This window comes from Anser cygnoides, chromosome 10 (assembly GCF_040182565.1).
Source record: "Anser cygnoides isolate HZ-2024a breed goose chromosome 10, Taihu_goose_T2T_genome, whole genome shotgun sequence".
NCBI lineage: Eukaryota > Metazoa > Chordata > Aves > Anseriformes > Anatidae > Anser > Anser cygnoides.
In genome coordinates, this window is record NC_089882.1 from 7,764,888 (window position 1) to 7,788,227 (window position 23,340).

Sequence of the window (23,340 nt, forward strand, 5' to 3'; positions counted from 1 at the left end):
ATGAAGACAGACACATCTCACCTAGACATATGGCACACAGGATGTCTGTGTGGCTGGCCCCACTGCTGGTGGGGTCAATGCCTCATGCTATGTGGATATAACAGCAGTTCAGTACTCTCTTCTTATGAAACCATGAGTTTTATTTCCTTTAGCTCTCACAGTACTGTTTTATTTTCCTCCCTGCCTCCCTCAGTTACTGTTAAGTCAGGATTTGAAACATTCCTGTGGAAAGTGCTGACTTGTGGTGACAGACGGAGGGGCCACCAGCAGAGGCTGATGTCATAAAAAAGCACTTCAGAAATTGCAGGTGAAGCCTGTTAGGAGCCTGATGATGTCTGAGAGGTGCTGGGAACTGCCACTGTCTCCCAGGGAATTTTACATGCCTGGCTTTCTTAAAAGTGAGTAAGCACACCTGCAGTTTGGTGCCCCCTCGATTAGCTAATGTTCTTATTGTCTGAAGAGCCTTCTTACTTCAGCTTGCTTTATGCTAAGGACCTTGATGTGACCAGGGCTCCCTCAGTGATACTCACAGGGAAGAAAATGCAGCAGAAAAGTTGATGTTGTCTCTGGGAGTGAAGGATACAGCAACTGGTCCCAATAAAAGATTTGCTTTCCTGCACTGACAGTGATCTCGTGTTACTACGTGCGTAGCTTTGTGTCCATTCTCAGTTTGCCTGGCGTAGCTGTTAATGTGAGTAAGGATGGGCAGAACTGAGACCTTTAAGAACCAGGCTTGTCCCCGTGTGGTGCACCAGCTGGAAAGAGGAGCTGGATGGTACATTAGGTACAATCTGGAAAGCTTGTTACCTCTGTTCGTGGTATTAATGAAGACCATCTCTGGTTACTTTACCTTCTGATGTTCACTTCAGAAAACCTGACGCTGAGAAATCAGCAGCAATGCAGAGAAGAGCTACGTGATGGTTTTAATAGTGCAAAACTTCCGAGGAGAGGCTTCTTCCATCTAACTTATGTGAAGTTTGCTCAGTGAAGGCTTGCCCTCAGGCTGCAAGTGGCGTGTATGGACAGCGGTACCTGATAGCAGAGGAGAAGGAAAAAAAGGCCTAACGAAATCAGGTGCCTGGAAGCAGAAGCTGGACAAGTTCAGATTAGGAATAAGGTGCAGTGTTTAGAGTGAGGTTAATTAACTGTTGGGATAACTGGGCTGTGGTGAATTTACTGCCACTTGAAATCTTCAGATCAAGCCGAACTCACTGGTGGCTGCGACCTGAAGAATTATTTCCCTGTGGAAAAAATTCTGGGGGCTCATAGAGGACCTGGGGGAGAGGGGAGCAGCCTGTGGGGCAGCCCTCAGCCCCGTCTCCTCACGCAGCGGACAGCAGCGTGGCTCCGGAGGGGAGGGTGACCGGAGGAATGCGGTGACAGCAGCGTGCTAGTATGATTAATGACAAAATTTAATTTGCATGGACAGCTCATTCTCGCACAAAGGAGTGCTTGCAGATGAGAGGCTTTGCAGCAGCCTTGGAGGAATCCCTCGGAGGGCTCAGCAGGGGACAACGAGCTGGCTGCCACGGAGCACTGGGTGCAGGGTGTCCGGATGGGCTTTAATGAGATTTCTGAGTCGTGACAGAACGGGACGTGCCCCACAGCTCCCCGCTGGATCCTGTGGCAGGCCGGGGCCGGCTGAGCCGCCGAGGGGCCGCCAGAGGGCAGCAGCACCACACGGCAGAGCCGCTGCCCGCCCGCCTCGCCCCTCAGGGCCCCTCAGCGCAGGGCGGCGCCGCCATGTCCCCGCCGACCACCGGCGGCCGTGAGCCGCCATGGGCGCCGCCTTCCCCTCAGGGGAGCCGCCTTCCCCTCAGGGGAGCCGCCTGCCCCCGGGCCCGGGGGGGCAAAGTGTTTCTGTGGGGTAGAAGGGTGGTCAGTGCCCACCCGGTCTGTAGTCACTTAGCCCCACAACCGGCCCTCTGTGTGGGGGAGCTGATGGTGACAGGTGGAAATTGACAGGGAGGCGTTTGCTGTTTTTTTTTTCCATCAATTTCATCTTCATTTCCCCTCCGACTCAAGCAACGGCGCTTTTAAATTAAACAAACGGATTATTTTTTCTCTTCTAAGAAACTGCAGGACACCAGAGTTTAACAGGGATGGCAGGGGGTTCAAGCTCTGTGGCTGGTGCCTTGCCCCGTGAGATGTGTGGTGCATACATCTGCTTCCTTCTTAGCTGTGATTTTACAGAAAAAGTCTTTTAAGGGATGTGCTGTCTTTGGTTTAAACGAGGAATTACTGAGAATGGAGAAATTAAGGCCTTTTAAATATTTAATGGACGGAGATCCTCTAAATTATTTAATAGCTTATTATAAGAGATGGCTTAAAATGCTTTGGTAATTTATCCTTTACAGAAAGTAGCTGTAAGAAGTATTTTACAACGTGTAAATATTGGTAGGAAATAGTACCTACTTTAAAATACTATCTTATTCCATCTGCCAAAGGAATTATATAGCGCCCATGCAATTACCAAATAACTTGAGACTTTTATTGTAGCTGCTCCTGAAATGCTTCTCTGGCGTAGGACAATGCTATTTGTACCCCTTTTACTGGAGTGTGGGGCCACAGAGACAGGCTGCAGTCCTGTAGTCCCAGAACATAAATGGCCCTTGCAATTTCCTTTGGATACCAGATCCCAGAAACTTAGTTTGGGTGTGCAGATGCCCTAAATGCTGAGCCAGGAGAGCTGAAGCAGGGACTGGAGTGACTGACGTGCAAAGCAGGAGCTGTTCGCGGCCAGCCCATGTGTAAATGCTGCGAGCATGGGGCCCTTCTTGCACCCTTCCTCCTTCCCTTCATTTTTAGAGCTTGGGTAGAGATGGTGCTGGGGGTTCCACTGTCTCCTGGCTAGAGCTCAGGGTATAAAAACAACCCCTTTCTTTCTGAGGTTGCTTTCCATGGGTAACTTCTGTTCAAATCCTTCCTGAGTAAATTTACCCTCCTCCGCTGAGGTCAAGGACTTCATCCACAAAGCACGGGTTGTTTTCAGACGCTGTTGGCGCCTCTTGGGAGGCGATGCTGATCTTTATTGTTTTAAAGCTGCTTGCAGGGTTTGGCTGCAGGTGGCCAGCGGGAGGGTGGGTGGCTGCCCTCGCAGGCCCCGCTGCCCCAGCAGAGCTCTTGGTGCAGCAGGTCAGGAGTGATTCGCTTGTTTGTGCACTCTGCAAATAGGCAGCTCTTCTTTCCAAAGCAGCGCTACACCCTGAAACGATGCGGGGGCCGGCATTAAAACCACCGGTCACAAAACACGCACAAAAGATGGTTTCGTCGTGAGAAGCCTGGAATTCCTTTCACTGTTATTAACCAGGCGAGACTCTCATTTCTGTTCTGTTCTCCATGTTTTATTGAAACGAAACAGCTGTATCTCAGACTCAGAATTGCACTGTAACAGTTTGCCTTACAGTTCCCTCAAACAACCTCATTCTCTTAAAAAATATTGCTGCCTGCAAGGCATCAGAAAGCCCCAAGATATGCTGGTGGTAGTATTATCTGTCTTCTATGCTGTATCCATTTAGTCAGAATGACTTAGAATAATCAATGCTTCCTTGTACTTAACCAGTGTTTAACATGTGTTTACAGAACAGGTTACACTAAAGTTAGTGTTTACCTGTAGGTGCATCTAAAGTTTTTTTTTGTCCTTCTCTCTAATAAAAGTTGCGGAAAAAAGAAACACCCAAACCCAATTTAGTTTATCGAAATATTGATTTCTACAAGAACACTGTAAGAACGTATTCATCTATCTACCCTATTATGAAAGGGATAAAAAAGTACTGCACAACCACCTCAGTCATTCAGTACTATATTGAAAAGCTTGTTTGCTTCTTTTTTTCCCTCTATAAATCTTTTCAGGCACAGTGATTTTTTGTTAATATTACATGTAAAAGAGCTAATAATAAGAGGCTTAGTATTGGATGGTAGTGCTTTGTCTTAAGACATCTCTTTACTCACATTTTGTTTTGATTATAAGTGCTGTGTTACAATTTTGGCTCATTCTGAAACTCTATATTGGAAAATGAAGACAGAGTAAAATGTGATTAATTATAGATTGCTGGCCTGGTACTTCTTTAATTCCATCAATTACTCTGGTTTCTCATGGTGTCCTGAACAGAAAGGAACTGTGTGTGTGAAGCCAGGGGCTTTCCTGTCCTAAGCTCCTGAAAGGTGTCTGCTAACCTGCCTTTATGACCCCAGAGATGCTTTGCCCTCCAATGTGATAGTGTAACTTTCTTAAAAGCAAATTTCTAATTGATCAATGGAAGAGTGAAATGAAAGGAGTGGCAGGAGAAGATGAGAAAAGGTTATTGTGATCCCTCTGTCAGTGAAGACCACATTATTATTACTCTCACAAATTGCACTGTGTCATGTTTTCAATAGCAGAAGGTCAAGTTGAGCCCAGGGATAGAAGTGAGAGAACAAATATAAACAATAAAAGCAAAGAGACTCGAATGCCTATGAAATGGAGTGTTTGAGCTCATTATTCTGTGGAACGTGCGTCAGTACTGCTGCAAAACTGTCTCCACGTAGCGACTTGGAAATGGAGCTTCTGGATACAGGTGGGCTTGGCATGAGATGTGATGCCGGGAGCCAAAAGCATCGGAGGGAGCCATAATACATTGATGACACAGACACAATCCTACAGATGCAGCCCTACAGACCCTCTGCTCCCGAGGTAGCTGGAATCCTTGGCCAGATCTTTACGAAGACAGTGAAGGATTTCACCCTGTCTTTAATAACCTCTAGTTCAATTTGTCGGAGGTTTCAAGTAATCATGTGGAAATCTGTTTGCACTGTGGTGGTGTCTTTTCTAGATCTAACAGTTCCCACAGCATTTGTGTAGAGGCACATGGCTGTAAGGATGCAGTAAGCAGTGTGCATTGTGTTTGTAATTTCCAGTGGAGTGAACTCTGCTTTTAGTTAATATAGTGATATTTCAGAGCTGTCTTATCACTGTTTCTCTGTGTTCCTGGAAACAAGTGAAAAGAGCAGTGTGACTGCTGCCTTTTGCCTTGGATTGTACTGTAGATGGCAGTGTGAAACAATGATTTTGATAACGAAGATCTATTTTACAGCATCATTCTAGACATTAATTGCAGTGTAATATGGCTTTCTTTGTAGGTCCCCAAAGTGAAGGAAAAAATTCTGAAATGCAGAAAGGCTTATTTGCAGCCGCAAATGGGAATCTGGAATAACTATGAAAAACACACTGAAATAATTGTGTTTGACTGGAACAAAATTCTTGCAAAGTCCCCAAGGTAAGAACACTTTTTATCTTTCAAATGACACTGAAGATTTGCTGTTCTGGTTAGCAACAATATCCACTTTAATCCAACAGAGAACGAAGGCTTGACATTTCTGAGAGTGGCAGCCCACTGAATCTGAAGGGCCCAGCACCCCTTGTTGCGTCTGTCTGCCAAACTTCATTTTCTCTCTGTCCTTTTAAAGATCCCCCTGTATTTCTTTATACTAGTAGGCTGAAGACTTGTGTCCTGTCTACCTGCAATACAGACTGAAGTCTGCAAGTGTTACATCATTTTAATGACACTGGTTGGTTTTAGCAGCCTTTCACTTTGGATATATCTGTGTTTTCTAGTGAAGTATTTATTCCTGGGTTTGAATATAGTTACAAAGGGCTAGGGTTACCTTGTTAACCTGATTAAACATGGTTTCCTATTCCCTATCTGACATTAGGGTCATGGCTTCAAAGGAGTCAGATTTTCATAATCTGGAAGAACTTTTGAGATTGTCAGCATACATTTCCAGTGAGACCAGGCTTGCTCCTGTACTGGGAATGGTGGGAACACCTGGGTTCACTTACATGCTGAAATAGGAGTTGTTGAGCTGCCAGTGCATGATTTGGGGCCAAATACCTGTCCCTTTCATCAACTCACACCAGAAATGGTATGCTGAGAATTTCTGATCTCTGGTATTTAATTCCAAGGATTAAATCCTGCTTTCATGCCTCAGGACACCTGAAGAAAGGTCACTGTCTTTGTTATGTTACTACACAGTGATACCAGAGCTGGGCTGTCCACTGATACCTGGATCAGATTTCTGTATTTGTGTTTAGAGCAACTGAGGGATAGTGTTGCAAAATGAGCAAATCATGACTTCCTATTTAGTGGTAACTGGTGCATGAGGTGCAAGGTGTCACTATTCTCATGAAGGAAGAAAGAAAATTAGGGTTAAATTCAGCTGTCTCCTCAAGAAAATGATGTTACCTTGGGAAGATTTGGGCGACTAAATTCTGAAAATCAAAGCCTATTGGGCTGTTTACTTAGACTAAGATAAACAGCAATAGCAACATTTGTGCTGGTTTCACAGTGACTCAACCCCGTTAACTGCACTGGTTTATGTGCACCACTTTTATGTGGTTAACTGCACCACTTTATGTGGTTCACTGGGTGCGAGAGATGAATTAGGCCCATGTTTATTAGCTGAAGAGTAGGTGCTCTGAATTAGCCTGGTAGTGCTCTGTAAAAGGTTACTTCATGCTTGTAGAAGACTCCCGTACGCTGTTTTTTAAAGAATCTCAGTTTGTTTCTTCCTACACCTGTTCTTTTGTGTTTAGGGTGGCAATATATTGGGCTCAAAACAGAGCGTCTACTTAATAAAAGGAAAAGTCCATTTTCCCCAAATTAGTCCTTAAAATGTAGCTTCTTTAAATGATTTTTTTCTTAAAACTATAGGCATGGTGTGTTTTTTTTTTTTCCACAACATTTGCAGAGCTTTAAAAAAAAAGTTTATGGGTTAGAGTGAAGTCTACAAGGACAGCTGAAGATGCTGGGTTTTTCATTCAGGTTTTGTTTCACAAGTGCAAAATAGTGTTTGTTGCTAAAATATATTTACAATGGGTTTTTGACCTCTAACTTTTGTTATTAACAAGTGATTTGTTTGGACTTTATCAATGTTACCGCTAATACATGCTGAGAACAGTATTGTTTGGTGATGTGCAAAAGAGAAAAGCAAGCACTTCTAGATGAGAAAATGTGAGGCCTATTTTGGCTTCACTTGCAGATGGTGGTCAAATTTAAAACAGGACTGAAGTGCTTCACCTGCCTTTGACAGTGGAGTTAAGGCATTATATATATATATATATATATTTAATTTTCAAATTTTTTTAAATCTGTCAGGCTGTTCAGCACTTGAATGATCTGACTAGCTGAACAGTTTCAGGTATCATAAAGATATACCAATAAATTATTTAGGAAGTACATGGAAGAATCAGAGCTGGAATCTGAAGGGAAAAGTTCTCAAAGGACTGTTTGGTGCAAATAAGCATGCTTATGATAGGCTTGTCCAAATTCCAGAGTGCCGATTAACTACAGACTAACATCACCGCTTTCATAGCGGTATTTAGTTCAATTTATGCAAATCTATAATTTGCCTTTAATTAATTTGATGTATGCCTGCTTACAGCATTTGCTGAAAGTGTGGAACGTTACATCTAAGGGTTCAAGTGCATAATGCCCATTTATGTATTGCACGAGTAATAAATCATCATAACCGAGTTTAAGAAAATGATCAGATTACCTTTCGATGTGATGAATAGCATAACATAAGCTATTGAGGGGTTTAGTTGTAAGTATTTGCAGCAAAATTACTGAGGATTTGTGGTCTTAGCTCTTACACATAAATGAGGCTAACAATATCTGCCTTCTTTAGGACAACTGTTTTCTGAAATGCAGTTTCTAACGCTCTGGTACAGTAGTGAGTCTTTGCGTATTTGATTGAGCTGGTGGCTTCATGACTGTTTAACCCTTAGCAAACTTATTGATCTCCAGGAAAGCTAGCAGATGCTGGTATCTTTAGCAAATGTGTCCTGAGAAGTATGAAGTAAAAAGGACACTTTTCTGTGATGTTTCTATGATTTTGAGGCAGGTGCAGTTTAAAAATAGTAGTGCACCTTATAAATATGTATCTTTAATTTGAGTGTGGATGGGTCTTAAACTCCTCAAGATTTGTAAAAATATACTGCACTCGTATGGTGGTGTTATAAATGCGTGTGGGTAATATGATGTGTGATAGCCATTGCATTGCTTCTAACCATAAAACATGCTTCAAAAAGAATTGATCCCAACCGAACTGTGAATGTGATTTTGTCGGTGTTGCCTTGTAATAAGATGTATTAGTTATTCTTCAGCATCTTTGCAGCTTTTCCTTCCCAGCATTGTTTTTATGTTATTCCCTACTCATATTGTTCTTTCACTCATCTGCTTCCTTTTCTGCCTCCAGGATGAGATTCAGTGCCAAATCAATGCTTCTATCTGACTGGCTTTTTCTGGTCTATGTGTTAATGGTCTGCTGTAAATTGTTGTCCGCCTCTAGCCACCATCCCCGGGGACATACAGGTAGGAGCTTTTTGAACTCATTGCATGCTACTGAGACCAATTAATACCACTTGCAGAGTGTTAGGGCCCTCTCTTTAGCAATGGATAATTGACGTGGCTGTTGACAGCATGCTATAATCAGTGCAATGGGTTAAAAATACAGCAACAACCGAATGAGTTACTGTAGAATTTCATGGGGTTTTCTGCTAGTTTTATGTAGTGAAATCAGTCCACAAAATCTGTCCAGTGAGCTTAATGACTGCTAGGAGTTTTGGATTTTTTTGTGCCCTCTTGCTTTATCCCTTTTTTGTACTGCTCTGAAATGTATCTTTATCTTCCCCTTCTTAATCCAGTAGTTATCAGGAGACTTTACAATGGTATCATTGACTTTGGTGAGCAATAGATCAAAGCCCTAAGACTACATGAGCCAGTTCTTTCACTAAGTAACACAAATACTGAACTGCGGTTTAGTTCAGCTTGTGGTATGCTACTTTTTTCCTGCATAGTGAGGCAAACGGAAAGATAATTGCATTTAAGAGAATGCACTATTCTAGTAAGATAATCTACCAGCCACGATATAGTATCTTATATATGACAGAATGACAGAAATAGCTCAGAACAAGCTGGGTTGTTTTCATAAATTGATACTGGACTGGAACTTGGTAGCGATGAGCCTGTGCTAGGACCATGCAGAGACCCCAGCTTGAATACAGAAAGAAATATAGATGTATTAGTGCTAATAACCTGTATCACCTTTGATCCCAGAAGCAAGAGAGGTAAAGCTAACAAAATACCACCTGTGGGCTCTGCTTTTAGGAGAGGTTAAAAACCTGGCAGCACCCTAGTGATGAGAAGACTGGACTCTCAGTACTGTAGTTAGTGTTGTGCTGGTTTGGGGATTTCTGCAAGTGCTCCTATTTGTGCTGTAGTCTCATTCTTAGATGAGGTGTGTGGCCATTAATCCATATATAGTGTTCTTAGCTCTGAGCCAGGTTCTCATGGGTCCGTGTCTAATGTTAGCATCCACTTCAGCTCTCTGCTAGGAAGTGGGGATGCATTTGCTAGAGGGTTCATCCTCCAGATGAGACAACCTATTGATCTCTTTTCTGGCTGCTTCTGGTGGATGTCTAGGTAGGAGCTGAAGGATCCTCATGAGCTTGCCAAAATTTTTTCAGTCCTGGCACGCACAACTGAATGTGACCTGCATACAGCTGCTGTGTTTATATCTACATGCTCACAGCACATCAGCAATGTGTATTAAGAGTTGCACAGCACACCTCCGTGCTCTGGGTTCCCTGGTGCTGTGGATCTTTCTTACCATGCTCTGACACGTCATCTGTCATGCCCCATTCAGACTGAGCCTGTTGCTTCATTCAAGATTTATTGAAATTTAGCCTTTTTATCAAGAAAGGAAATCTCTTGGGTTTTCTCTGATGCATGGATGAGTAGGGTTTATCAGCAGTTCAAGCATGCTGGTTTTGTTTGAACACCTTAGGTTTTGAGCTGTTTAAAGTGGATTCCAGCCCACTGCTTTCTGTTGGGTGTCTGTCACCTTTCAGTGGCGGAGGATTTGGCCAAAAATTACAATTCAGCAGTAAGTGTGCTAGAGGTACTGACAAAATGCCAAAATAATTGGGCACTATTTCTTTCAGGCCCTGGTAGATGTGTTTTCCATGCAGTGAAGTGTGTTTGCCATAAGATGCAGTCACAGGTCAAGGAGAATAACTGAGGAGTTTCAGCAAAAGCCTATAAAGTAATTGAATACAGGGTGAGGGAATGATCCACGTTACCTTTTTGCAGGTAGCTGTTATGGAAACTGGCTAAATTGCTTCACTGAGGAAGGGGGTCTACACACAACGACAAGTTAATTAGGCCCTCTTGACCTTTCCTATAAACAACTGTTGCTTAGCAGTGCATTTCAGAGCTGATTAAACAATTGAAGTTCCTCTTCAGACCTCAGCAGAACCTGGAGAATAGACTTCTGCAGCGTTTGTCATTCAGGGAAGAGTCTTGTAAGAAGGAATGTTATTTTTGTCTTTTTAAGATGCACTTTGCATGTGTACCAAAGGGAAATACCTGTAATAAGGCAGCAGTGATCTTCTTTTGAGGGCTCATATGATGAATACTCATTATGTGTCATGTAAATTATGGCAATCTTTTAACATAACATTTCAGAATGCTTGACTGCATACTTTTAACTGAGACTAAGAATTCTTTTCCCTGTATCAAAGAGGTATTGTAAAACACAATCAAGCTGCTCGACTGTTAAGCACATTTGCTTACAGTGCTTTTTCTGGTAGGCTAAAAAAAGGTTCTGCTCTTCATTAAATAGCGAGGTCAGATTGTGGAGCTTTTCTTCAAATAGATTCCATTGAAGCTGGAACTTCACGCACCTTTTTAGACTCATGGTGTCATATTCTTCCCCAGACATGAGTTTCTCTCATGCGTACACTGAAGTCACCCCATTCCACTTTATGATTCCATGTGCCAGTTGCAAATCACCCCCATTTTTGATTATCCAGCTCCCCGTACCTGGTGCATGGCATCATTGAGCATTTGGAGGACCCTACTGAAGGGGCCTGCATTTTCCACCTCGTTTTTGAGGTGGGAATTTTTGAGGAATTTCTAATGTATGATCAGATCTGTGATGTGATCTAATAAGTGAACAAAGCAATGTCTTGCTCCTTCCTGATTTGCATCAGGAAAGCAAATATTTTTTCTTTTAGCGTAGCCCATTTCATGGAAAGCAAATAATTAACCTCATCTGGTTAAAATAAATTAACATGTTCTCGGAGGGCAAATGAGATTAAAAACATAAATTCTGGTCAATAGACAGCTTTCACATTTTTCAAAGTAAAATGTCTTGGAGCATGTTAGATGGTAGAGAGATGAATTCAGGCTTTGGGTTTGGCAAAGACTGTCCTATATCCCTTAGGTCAAGCTGCCATAACCTAGCAGGTTTATATTGAGGTGGGAAATACCTGCTGTTTATGAGACATGAGGTGCCTACCTTATGATACTTTAGGGGCAGCTGTTTTTTAAGAATGTGTTGTATGACCCTGAAAATCAGTGTGTTTCAATCTATGTGTTTGACACCACTAGTTTCTCTTGAAAACATGCTTACTCATTACATCTAAGAAAGTTTATTAACCAAAGGCAGACAATAGAATTGAAGCTGAAAAGTGGGGATTGACTTTTTTTTCTTTTCAAAATACTGTGATTTTTAAGGAGCCTAATCCAGGAAAAGACACTTATCGACTTTGGTCGTGTTAGATGGCACCTGAAAGAACGACATTCGACAGCTGTCTCTGTAATATTCAGACAGGGACAGAGGTTAGATCTTTAAGGACCCAGAAGCCATCCTGGTGCTGAAAAGTGAGAGACAATGGTATTGAGCAATCCCTTTGACAAAAAAGGTCTCACCACTGTAATAAAGCATAGGACAGGCCTAACCCATTCATTTGTTCTGCAATATATTCACTGTCATCAAATACTTCTTAGTGGAGAAAGAGACCATTCAATCTAGCAAGACAGTCCTGCCGTTGCTTTGAAGAAGTTTGGAATCTTGAGCCCAGCTTGGAGGTCTCAGCCTATTTTTCATTTAAACAGTGTAATTGCTTTGACTAGCAGAGTTAACTAGGCAAAAGGTAGGGGAGAAATGTTCCTTCCCTTTACTGTTAGATCACTGAGGATGCTAGTTATGCAGATTATTTCAGCAGGCTCCCTGTACAACTTTGTAGAGAAGACTATTTAGAATATGTCTGAATTCGTTGCTCTAAAGTACCCTTTTGAAGAGTTTGTCTTTTGCACTGACAACAGCAGAGAGAAGCATAAGCACCAACCTTACTAGAGCTATTTAAAATTGGGCAGTATTTCAGGCTCCCAGAGTTCCTAACTGATACCAATATAACTATCAATTCCATGCTGTGCTGAATGAAGCAATGTACATTTAGTACCAGGAAAGATTTGTTTCCACCTCGCTGTTGTAAGTCAGGATCCACAAATGATGAAGCATTGAATAGAAACTTCCTCAGGTCGCCTCACCTGGGGGCTGGACTTGTAGATCATTAATTGGTGCAGCCAGCTGAGCAATTTCTGTCATGAATTACCAGTGCAGCTTGGTTTTTCTTAAGGCTGCTGCATTTTATTTTTATGTGGTAGTGCTCACCTGAAATACTTCCAGCCGCCTTCTGCTTGCTGAACGGTCTAGATTTTGCAGAGTCCATTATTAATATGCCTGGAATTCATATATTTAAAATACACCTGTAGGGCCAAATTTGTCTCTGAATTTGTCTTACTTGGTTCATATTTTCTCTTTTTTTTTTGTGTGTGTGTGTGTGATTTCAAGTGAGGACTTCTGCCCTAATGGTCTGCTTGCTTCTCCCAGCTGCAGGATGGTGCAGAGCATAGGGATAAATCACTGAATGCACTGGGACACAGCTTGGTTGTCTTGCCAACTGGAGGAATGAGTAGTAACCTCTTTTCTTAGAGTTTATTCCTTGCTGCTCTGCAGATGGTTTAATTTACAGGGTTATCAGCGGTTTAATGGGAGAAGTCTTATTAAAAATGCCAGTGACAAGTCAAATGTGCATGACCGTGGAGATTGGGAAGTGGGTTCATAAGGGAATTACCAGCATCCCGAGCTGTTGAAAACTCTACCTCTTTGCTTAGTGAAATGCAGCAGAAAATCTAATTTGCTGCCTGGTATCTTGGATGTGATCTCCAGCAACCAGGATGCTGTCTTGGCTGGTTTTCAGAGGACCAGCGATTTCCATCACGTGTGAAGGATGGGCTTCTCTTGTAGACTGTGCTGTGCAGGGCATGCACCGGGACCTGAGCTAGTTTTCTGGGTTTCTATGAGCATTCTCCTTTGTGTTCTTCGAACTGATGCTTGAAAAGGGTGAGACAGATGCATGGAAAATATCAGCTCGCATAGGAGCAATCTGGGTGAATAATGCAGCAGTGCCCCGTGATGCAAAAGACAAAGGCTCTCCTTGCTTGCTGCTGCTCCTGTTCTGCCCTTGCTAGCGCGTAGGGCAGACAGAGCCTGTTTAGAGTGTGTCCGCCTCTGAATTCCCACCCGTCTTTGACTGCTCTCTGAAGAGGTGTAGGTCTGGCCTACAAGTGGGAAAATCCAGGTCACTGGTTTGTCACAGAAGCAGACCTCCTGTCACTGGGCATGGTAACACCTGTCACAGGTATTGCATGGACATGGGTCTGGTGCAAAGGTCTGCCGCTGCTGGACCGCAAACCAGGCCAGCTGAAGGCAGTACAGAGGGTTGTGTTAAGTCGGGTGTTTAACAAGTCCTTTCTGTGTCCCAGACAGCAAAGAAATCAGTACCTTGGAGGAGTGGAAGAATCCCTCCCAAAACTAGAAGCCACTCTAACACACTGGGAGAGTACGTGCTGCGTTGCCCTCTGTCAGGCAGCAAGAGTCAATAGCAGCCAAGGTTAGGTAAAAACTTGTTCAGTTCCCTGCTTTACCAGGAGCACACCCTGTGCTGATACCAGGTGAAGAAACGAACGGCAGAGTTCTTCTGAAGGACAAACGAAGGATTCAGCGATGCTGTTGGACTAGATGTGGGGGCTGAGTGGCAGGTGTGCGTAAATGATACTGGGATCATCCCTGCACAAAACAGCAGTTCATGTATTGAGGCATGTATCAGACATTGTTTCGGTCTGCAGGGCCCTCTGAGTCTTTTTTTTTTTTTTTCTTCTCTGAATGTGAAATGTTACTGTCAGCTGGAATTCAGACCTGTTAATACCTCTTGATAGTGCTTTAGGTTTCAGGTGGTCTGGCAGCAGACAAGATTGTTCCACATCAGTTGCAGCTGTTCACATCTTTAAATACTTTGTGGGCATAATTCTGCCCCTAGTAGAGTCAGAGGAAAAACATCTCCCTGATGCCGGTGCGGGGACTTCATCTGCTTAAGAGAAGGCTGTGTGTCTGAAAGATGCAGCATTGTGTTAGAAACATTGCTGCTTTCAAGGAAGAAGGGGGAAAAACAGGCTTCTGGTTCTCCCCTGGTTTTCGGGCTGGGGCACCATTCATTACAGCGGTGCTGTTGGGGTGCTGAGGGCTCGGCTCCCCGCTCCACCAGAGGGCTCTGCAAGGCTGCGAAAGGGACTTCAGCGCACAGCCGCAGATGGGCACTGCTCTTGCTGATTTAAGTCTCCTGATTTAACTCATAACTGTGCATTTTACTAATTAGAATTATGAGTCCTTTGTATTTCAATGGGTCAGATGTGGTTAATGCACAATAAGCTTTAGTCCTTTGTTCTGTTTAACTCGTTTTATGTCTTAATGTTTTATTCAGTGTGTTATTTATGCGTTTTATTATCCAGCTTCTAAATATAGGCTAGCTACAATATACAGCCCTGGCTGTAATCTCTTGAAGTAATAAGGTAGGAAAAGCAATTCAGTTGAGCAATAGGATCCCTTTAAGACAGAATGGAGCAGAGTTTGCTGCGTGAAGTTTGCTGGGATATTTATTTTTTGAGAAGAAAAAAGAGGAAAGGCACAATCTTTTTTTTTTTTTTTTTTTTAAGGGTGCGGGGGACTTTAAATAACAGTGGGAACTTGTTATATGTGTGAGAGATTTTTTTTGACAAAGACTGTGGATACATAAATGCTACCAGTAACAAGAAATTCAGTGTTAATTTAGTCTTTTATAAGGTAAAACATAGCTTCTGTTACAGTTTTGCATGAATGTGCACTTTAGTTGAGAGGAATATGATTGTATATGAAAAGATTTATATATTCCAGGGAGTTAGGGGAAAGAATTACAGATGAACTGAAGAATGTGTAGGTTTTGTTTAGCATATTTCATCATGTTCAAAAGGGGTGTGTATGCATGTGGGGGAGTTATATAACAAAAAGAAAGGAGATTTTTGAAAGGTGCAGTCTCATTTAGCGCAAAAATGGTCAAGTCTATTGTATCAACGTGTGTACCAGGGGGCTGAAACCAAGCTCTTTCCAGCAATATCAAGGTGACCCTATTCTAAAGCCATTGGAGAAAGCTTGTGAAAATACTGTCTTTACTTTATTCATATTGCGTTGGCAACATCATTTTTTATTACAGCTGGTATGTGCAATAAATGGTGATCTTTATGTTCCATTGACCAAAGTTCCAACCGAGAAAGCTTCCTTTGTTCTTTTTTTTTTTCCTTTTAATCTACTTCCTCCTGATTTAGAACTTGTATTACAAAACAGTACCCATATTGCAAATGGGTATGCTTGCCCTAATGCGGGGAGAAAGATGTGGCTGGATAAGTGGAAATGCACAAATAGGATGGAAAGCATCTTGCCCTCAGTATTTACTTGAGTGAAGTGATGCAATGAAAAGTGGAACATGTTCTACTGGGGAGCTGTGCTCTGGGTTTACATGGAGGTCAGCATGCTGAGTCCTTGGGAGGATGGATGCTTGAGTGATGAAGGCAGTAAATTGAAATGTAAAGGACTTGCTTTGAAATGATTGAAAGACTTGCCTAAGATGAAGTCCTGAACCCATCGAAGGGGGAGTTTGTGATTCTTCTGTGGTTTAGTTTCCAGCCTGCTCCAGATATGTGATACGGTTTTTGGTCCCAACAGAAAAGTTAGACTTTATAGTTATGATTTTATTAACGCTTAAGCCAGTCATTCTTACAGAATTCATCATTTAGTGTTTTGCAAATCACTGCCATTTTGAGGGATGGAAATTGCTTTAGGGTCTGTTCTGCTATTGATCGACATATCTGTGCTTACTGCATGGGTTGCATTGCCACAGCCTTACAATCACATTAATTGTAATAGCAGCTCAGAGCCTGCCCCAAACTTATATTCCAATTTTAATGTAATTGTAGGGCTTTGTGCTACTGGCGAGTTTCATCCCAAAAGAGTGACTGCAAAGGCTTGAGGAAAAAAATCAAGTACTTAAGAGCAGGAAATCAGTTGTTGTGCTTGGCTCTACCATGTTTGGCCCCACCTGTGCCTACTCCACAAAGACACATGAAGAGCTCAGCTCTGTTCTCATGCCACGCAGTTTCCCTTGCCAGAGAGCTGCCTTGGTGTTGATTGGGAGTTTATGGTGTGAATGTGGCTGGTGTCAAGGACATGGTTGGGCAAGCATCTTGTCTTGGAAAACAAAAATGTTTAACTAACAGCAGAAGAACCTGCAGATGGATTTTTTTTAAACTAACATTTAAGGATATTGTTGGAGGAGCACCTTCAAGTTGCTGCCAGTATCCCTTTGCTGCAGCTGTCTGTTTTTCAGTCTTTGGCAGCTTTCTTGCATTCTTTCAGGAGAGTGACAACTGGTAGAGAACAATAGATTCTAAATCAGGAGATTAAAGATGTCTTGTAGGGTTCAGCAGGATAATCTCTCCTCATCAGACTGGAGATGCTACCCATCAGCACAGGAGTGGAGGCTACACCTGACATCCATTATCTTCCAGGGTGGCAATCTTTAATGATACTTTGCCAATAACAAAAGTTATGAGCAGAAAAATCTAGGATCAACATTTCTATTACTTAGTGTTTGACCTGCCTTTATTTTTTTCCTCCTTTATTTCCACTGTTATTTCTCTGATGGACATCATCCACATGCCTTGTGGCCCAGTGACGGTCACTATTATTTTGACTTACCTGGTCATCATCTCTTAAAAACGATAAGTGTGAGGCAGGTTTTCTCTGGGTTTTTATTTACTGCTTGCATATTTCTGATAAATTGTACCGTTAGTTTCACACCCTGAGTTTCCTTAAAGTAGCACCCTAAGATGCAGTGAGTATTTTAGAATAAATGGCTTTCTTTTACTGCTTTATTTGTTTATTTATTTATTGCACAGCAACAAATTGCTGCAAACTAGCGTGGTGTTATACTTTTGGGGTGGAACATCAGGACCGGAATGTAACAGATCGTGATTGTGTTAACAGGTGTTTGCAGGGTGTTGCCTGTGGCTGATTTTGTTTCATGTTGGCTGTTGATGCCTGATTAGCAAAAATGAATGTAATTTAAATGTATCAAGGTAGTCTTTCCCATGCATTCTATTTTCAGGTTGGGTGAAAAAGCTTAGAGAATCTCTTCTGCTTTGTATGTCATTTCTTCTATTGCTCCTTTTTTGCTTGGGAGATTTCCCTCTACATTAGCAAGTAATGGAAGTGGATAGAGAGCACGCTGACCTTCCTCCTTCACGCTGCCTCTGGATCATCACTGGACAGGACATGAAGATGAGGGAGTACAAGGCCTCTAAGGTGGCATTAGCCTGCATGGGTCCAGCGCAAGAGTTGTTCAGCAACTAACAGTGCAGAAGGGAACAGAACAGCATGCGAGTCCCTCGTTCCTATCTATGACCTTTGCGAGGTACCAGGTGTTGGATCCAGTGCTCTTCCTGATCCAATGCACAGCACAATGAAAGACAATATCTCTTGAAAAAGAATATGGAAAATGTGTTTTCTCTAGACAGACATCTTTATGGCTCTTTTACACTATCTTATGTGCCAAACAACTTGAAAGTATCAAGGCTTTCTGGCACATTCCCTCTTCCTGCCCCAGTGATGTCATTTGCATTGTCTGGTGGTATAATAAAAAGTCTATCGAAGCACTGGAAATTAAGGAACCATATTCTTTCATGAATAAACAATAATTGTGCAGGCACACTTTATTATTTAATGAGGGAAAATAAATAACTGGTCACCCGGAGGAATGGTGGTTGTCTCCTTATGACTTACTATTTTGAGGAGATGTCCTTTTCTAAGAAAGTCAAACAGGAAGATCTTAGGCTGTATATTGTCTCTGATGTTTGTTCGTACTCCTAGGTATTCCTAGATTGTCCTTAGAAAATTCAATTTACTGTAAGTACAAAAATCAAGTCAGAGCATAATTTGAACAAAATGCAAATTATGTCATTTGGCATAAATCACACCAGCAGTATGAGTGTCTGGCCCAGGTTGTGTATATGCTAATGATTTCCGTCTCTTCAGTCCTTTCAGCAGATGCTGGTTTTCCTCCAACAGAAAACAAAAGTCCAAAACCTAAATCATGTGAACTTTCTCATCTAAAAGTTGGAACGTAGAAAGAGGCCCCCTCTGTTGTCTAGGTGCACCCTGTTGGAGTTCATACTGTGGGGTCACTGAAGAATTAAAATTGTACTGATACTTTTATTTTCAGTGCTTCTAAATACATCTTGCTTAAAAAAAAGAAAAAAAGGAAATTTAATTGCACTAAAAGTTGCCTTTTAGGACTGACTCTTGCTTGACTGCATGTCCAAATAGGCTGTCTGTTTTGGGGACTGCCACTTCTAACATGGAGTTTAATTTCCTTGTATTGAGTTGCTTTTTTCAGATTTTGGGCTATCTCTAAGGTTTCAGAAGTGGGAAAGGAACAACATAAATGGATTTCATGGGTTTTGCTGGTAGATCTATGCTCTAGGTGTGTGTGTTTTGTCTTTTTTATTTATTTATTCTTATTTGTCAGAACAACAAAGGAAAAAGCGCTAGGCTGGCATTTCATTTGGAAATATTGACAGGTGCACTATTCTTCCCCCTGCATTTTTTTTTTTTTTTTTACTGGATAGCCAAAAAACCCCACAACTTTGTGTTGACATCCTTTAGAAATGAAGTGAAATTGCTGCTGTCAGCAAAATGCAATTTACTGCAAGGGATGCAACAGTCTCCAAACAAGGAACCAAGATAATTAGTCTACAACTGACAAATAATTCTGCTATGCTAATGTCAAGAAACATCCAGACTGTGTCACATGGTAATTTCTGCCAAGCTAGACAGAAAAGAGAGTTTACTGTGAAAACATGTCCTCTTCTGGGGGAACAAATCTAATCCAACAGTGACTACAGAAAGCATTTTTCTGACCCTTCTCTAGTATCAAGGGATTTGGATTAACTGAATTCTGGATCAGAATCAAGGCCTGAGTCGGGTTTTCCGCAAAATCATTTCAATTTTTCTTCTGACTGTAGCAAGAACTGCGTCAAAACAGCATTATGAAAAACTGTGGCTGCAACGTGATCAGTTTACCAGAGGGATAAGGGTGATCCAGTATTCTCTCTGTGTTGAGTCTCAACAAAAGAGAAGGGTCTTTGCCTCAAGTACTTCAGTCTAAACAAACAGCGATTTGCTGGAGTAACTCAGCGCTGGCAGCCAGACTCGCTGAAATCAAAGCGATACAAGGTGTTTGTCAGGAGAACACCAGGCGCTTTACAAGCGAAGTGTGATTATTCCCATTTAACAGATATGGGGCTGGAACACATGTGCACGGTGAATATTTCCAGGTCCTAGGAACAAATTGGGCTCAGTTGCAGAGCGGTGACAGAGGTTATGTTTAGATTGCCTTGCCTGGGACTTGGCGGCTGTGCCAGTATTTGTGCAAACGAGAGTACGGTACTTAAATACCATCATTCACTGTAGCTGGACAGCACCGTGCAAAAACCTTTCAAAGCTGACAAGCGACTGGTAAGCTCCTTCCCAAACTTAATTCCAATACTTCTTAGTCCCGAGTCCATTAGCTAAGTTGGTCTAAAGGCCATGCAAAGAAATGGCATTTTTGAAATATTGTTAACATTTTGCATTGAATGCTAAATATTCTATTCTTGCAGTCAATTAAGTTTTGCTCACTATTTTTTATCATGGACTATGACACAAGCTTTCAGACTGAGGTCCATTAAATAATAAATAGTATTAGCAAGGTCATTTCTCAACCAAGGAAAAGTTGTATGTTTTGAAATGAATTCAGTCGAGAGGCGGGCAATGGGAAGATGATGTTTTGTGGCAGCCTCAGCAGATGGCTGTAATGAGATATCGCTAATTTTTACTGCTCTTTTATTAGCATGTCCACTGAGGACTGGTTTGCCACTTGCAGGTGGCCATGGGGGAGAGCAGTGGAGTCCTGTCTCAGGGGAGGTGATAATACAGTCGGTAATACATGCCATCAAGGTGACACTCATCTTGTACGGAAGTCAGCGTGAGACACAGGTAACACAAAGGTAGCTAGTGTTGAGAGGCAGCACGTCCTGACCTCTGGCAGTGAAATGTTAAGACCTCTCCCTTTAATCATGTCACAATGGCTCCTTGCTGAATCACAATGCTAGCTGACTCGAGGAGGAGGAGTGAGGAGGAAGCATCGTGGTGCCCTGCTCAGGTCTCATGTGAGGGGTGCAGTGGCTGTGACACTCTGGTGACATGTCTGTCCCTGTTCACTACACAGAATACTGTACCATCTGTACTGGACATGCCACCCAGGGTGAGAAGCATGAAAGAAAGATGCCGGTCACTGGAGTTGTCTGGGTGATGTGGTGCGTTTAGAGCCTGTGTGCTCATAGATAAGCTATACTAGCATAGAAGCGTATGTTGCAGATCTTAATTCCATTTTGTGTTAATGGATTTCTTAAATACCCGTCTTTCCATTTTCTATGCACTTTTTTCTGTAATTGATTTTCAATCAGAAAGTAGTATTTTTTTTAAAGTCACTGATGTAGCGTACTGTAAATAAAGCATTAAGCAAAGAATTGATGAATATAAAAAGAAGAGAGCATGAAATACACAAGGATAAACACAGTGCTTCAATAAGAGCATCCCTGTTTAAAGAACAACATCCAATTGCAAAGTGATCTCTGGGGCAATGAGAGCTACTTGTTATTTTTTGCATAAATCTGATAACTTAAGCTATCCGCTCTGTGAAAGGAAGATAATGTCAGGCTGATTGATAGAATGAACAGGACATGACAGTCTTCAAGGAAGAAGAAAGGCAGAAATCATTTTCTGTGGAGACAGGATCTCATGATGTTGTTGAGCGTTTGATAAGCCAACTGAAATTCAGAAATCACATTTAAATTACAGAATGATGAAATGAGAGGAAGACAAATAGGTCTGTGCTAATGATTACATACTCTCTTGACTAGAATCAAAGATTAAATAATATATTGACATCTTCAGTTAATTCTGCTGTCCTGTATCCAAACAAGCATTAGAGTTTAAAACGGTTAAGCAGTAACCTGGAAAATATGTGCAAAGGCTGGGATTACTCTTCATGTTATATGTTTACATGCTACGTGGTATTTTTTTTCTGTGCAGTGTTTATATGGGTATGTGAATTAGCAGGGCTTTAATATTACATTTAATTTTTTTTTAAAAAAAGCAGTGAATGGGCTTTTTGTGTTTTGGTATAGCAGCAAATCAAAGACATCTGTTTACTGATGAAACATAACTGTCTTTAAATGAACGTTTCTGAAATTAAGCACTTAGAGGCTCCTGGAGCTGGTGTCTTGCTCAGGCAAAGCTGAACTGAACATATGGCAGAAAATAAGGGCAGATATACGTGCAGATTTTCTGTAGAAAGCTGACTTTGGTGCCTGGTGCAATGTATAGTAAGTAATCACAGGGCAGCTCTGAGTTTTGCTTGTGACTCCAAGCAAATATTATTTATAGCAGCAAGAACTTGCTGGAAAGTGGAGGGGTTTTGTTTGTGTGCTTGCTTTCCAGGAAGGTTAACTTTTTTGTATATGGAGGACAACCTTTCTACTTTCTACAGTCTTTTCTACTGCTATATAAATCCCAAGGTTTATGTGGGTAAGTCCTCAGTGCTTAAAACAGATGAAATCTAAACTTTGATTCTTCCATTCTGCTGATGGTGTAGTTGAATGCCAGTACTGGTAGACGGTGTTTATTGTGACACAGTTTACCAGTTGTCTCCTGTACACCAAAAAGAAAGCTTCATCTCATTCTTGTTAACTGCCACATCACTACTGCTGTTTGTCTGAATTTGATGCTGTGGATTCAGTGATAATTTAGCTTGTAGTAATTCTACAGAAATATTATGAAGATCTAAAAAATAGATATAAAAGAACAAGAGTCTCAGCAGCATCTCACAAAGCAGAGTGCTGATTGTGCAGCTGGACTGCTGAGGAAAGACTTGTCTCACCTAGCCCCAAGTCAGTCCACCCACCTCTCCTTGCTTCCCTCCCATTCTGCTTGATTTGCTGGAGGAGTTCTTGCCTATTGATGTCTTACTGTAGAGTCCTGTTAAATCAGAAGTTTATCTTCTTCATAAATTGCTCTTTAGACTGCACCGTAACAACTTGAGTTGAGTTTAAATTGTTGTCATTGCCTCTGCTTCATCATCCACAAGTAATGATGTTGATAATGAAAACGTTATGCTATCATTTACCAATTCTGAGGCCCTCTGTTACCTGTGAGGGGATGCTAAGAGGATAACAGAGTATCAGAGTTCTTCTTTTTGCTCTGACCATCTCTACTCTGAGCTCCCAAGTATTTAAACAAGGCTGATGTGGGCTTTTAAGGCCAAGTTTAGCAAGCTATTTAGATCCCTGTTGCAGTGGATTAGCAGTCAGTAGTTGTCAGTAGTCTATTTTGAATGCGTGTATGCAGGGTGGTTGCCAAACTTCCATTTTAATTGCAATGAAATTTGAAGACTTCAAAGTTGTGAAGATACAAGTTGAGATGCTGCATATTACGAAGCTCTGTTTAAGATCCAGCATTTTATAGAATATTCTGAGTTGGAAGGGACCCACGAGGATCATTGAGTCCAACTCCTGGGTCCATACAGGACCACCCCCAAATCAACAGCGAACACCCCAGAATTACAGCTAAACAGCTGTGGGGTCAAAGCAGATCGTGTCCTTGGGGTGATTTCACAGGCAGCACCAGGAATGAGCCAGAGCAGCCTCTCTTGTCCTTGTGCAGAAGGGGCAGACAGTTGCAATATTTTTTCATTCAGCACCTGTTTTAGTTTCCGCTTACTTTTGTCTTGGAAGATGTTGACAGCAAGGTGTACGTAAATACCAGCCTGACCATGACTCGGACAGCTCTCGTTAGCCATTGATCTTTACTCGAGTGCTTTCTACTCAACCTCCCCACTGGATGGCAGCAGCAGAACACATCCATGTACACTTTCGACTAAGTAGTGGGACTGTCCAAGTAAGAACATATTCTCTTCTCCCAGCTTTCGTGTAACTTTCTTCTTACTTGTTCCGTTATTTGCCTTTCTGTACCCAGCAGAAGCACAGC

At 42.0% G+C, this 23,340-nt stretch overlaps 2 protein-coding genes across 3 annotated transcripts in view; both read left to right on the top strand.

Annotated features, from left to right (window-relative positions):
* Positions 1-23,340, top strand: part of EOGT (EGF domain specific O-linked N-acetylglucosamine transferase) — a 116,534-nt gene that overhangs the window by 59,090 nt on the left and 34,104 nt on the right. For both annotated transcript variants that reach the window (XM_067002917.1, XM_067002918.1), the window contains exon 23: positions 5,119-5,255. The gene's annotated coding sequence lies outside the window, so the exon portion shown is untranslated. The remainder of the gene's footprint in view (positions 1-5,118; positions 5,256-23,340) is intronic.
* LOC106035502 (chemokine-like protein TAFA-4) overlaps positions 1-23,340 on the top strand; it is a 60,861-nt gene that overhangs the window by 3,417 nt on the left and 34,104 nt on the right. The window contains exons 2-3 of the mRNA XM_013180372.3: positions 5,119-5,255; positions 8,236-8,351. Of these exons, the coding sequence (XP_013035826.3) occupies positions 5,119-5,255; positions 8,236-8,351 (253 nt within the window). The remainder of the gene's footprint in view (positions 1-5,118; positions 5,256-8,235; positions 8,352-23,340) is intronic.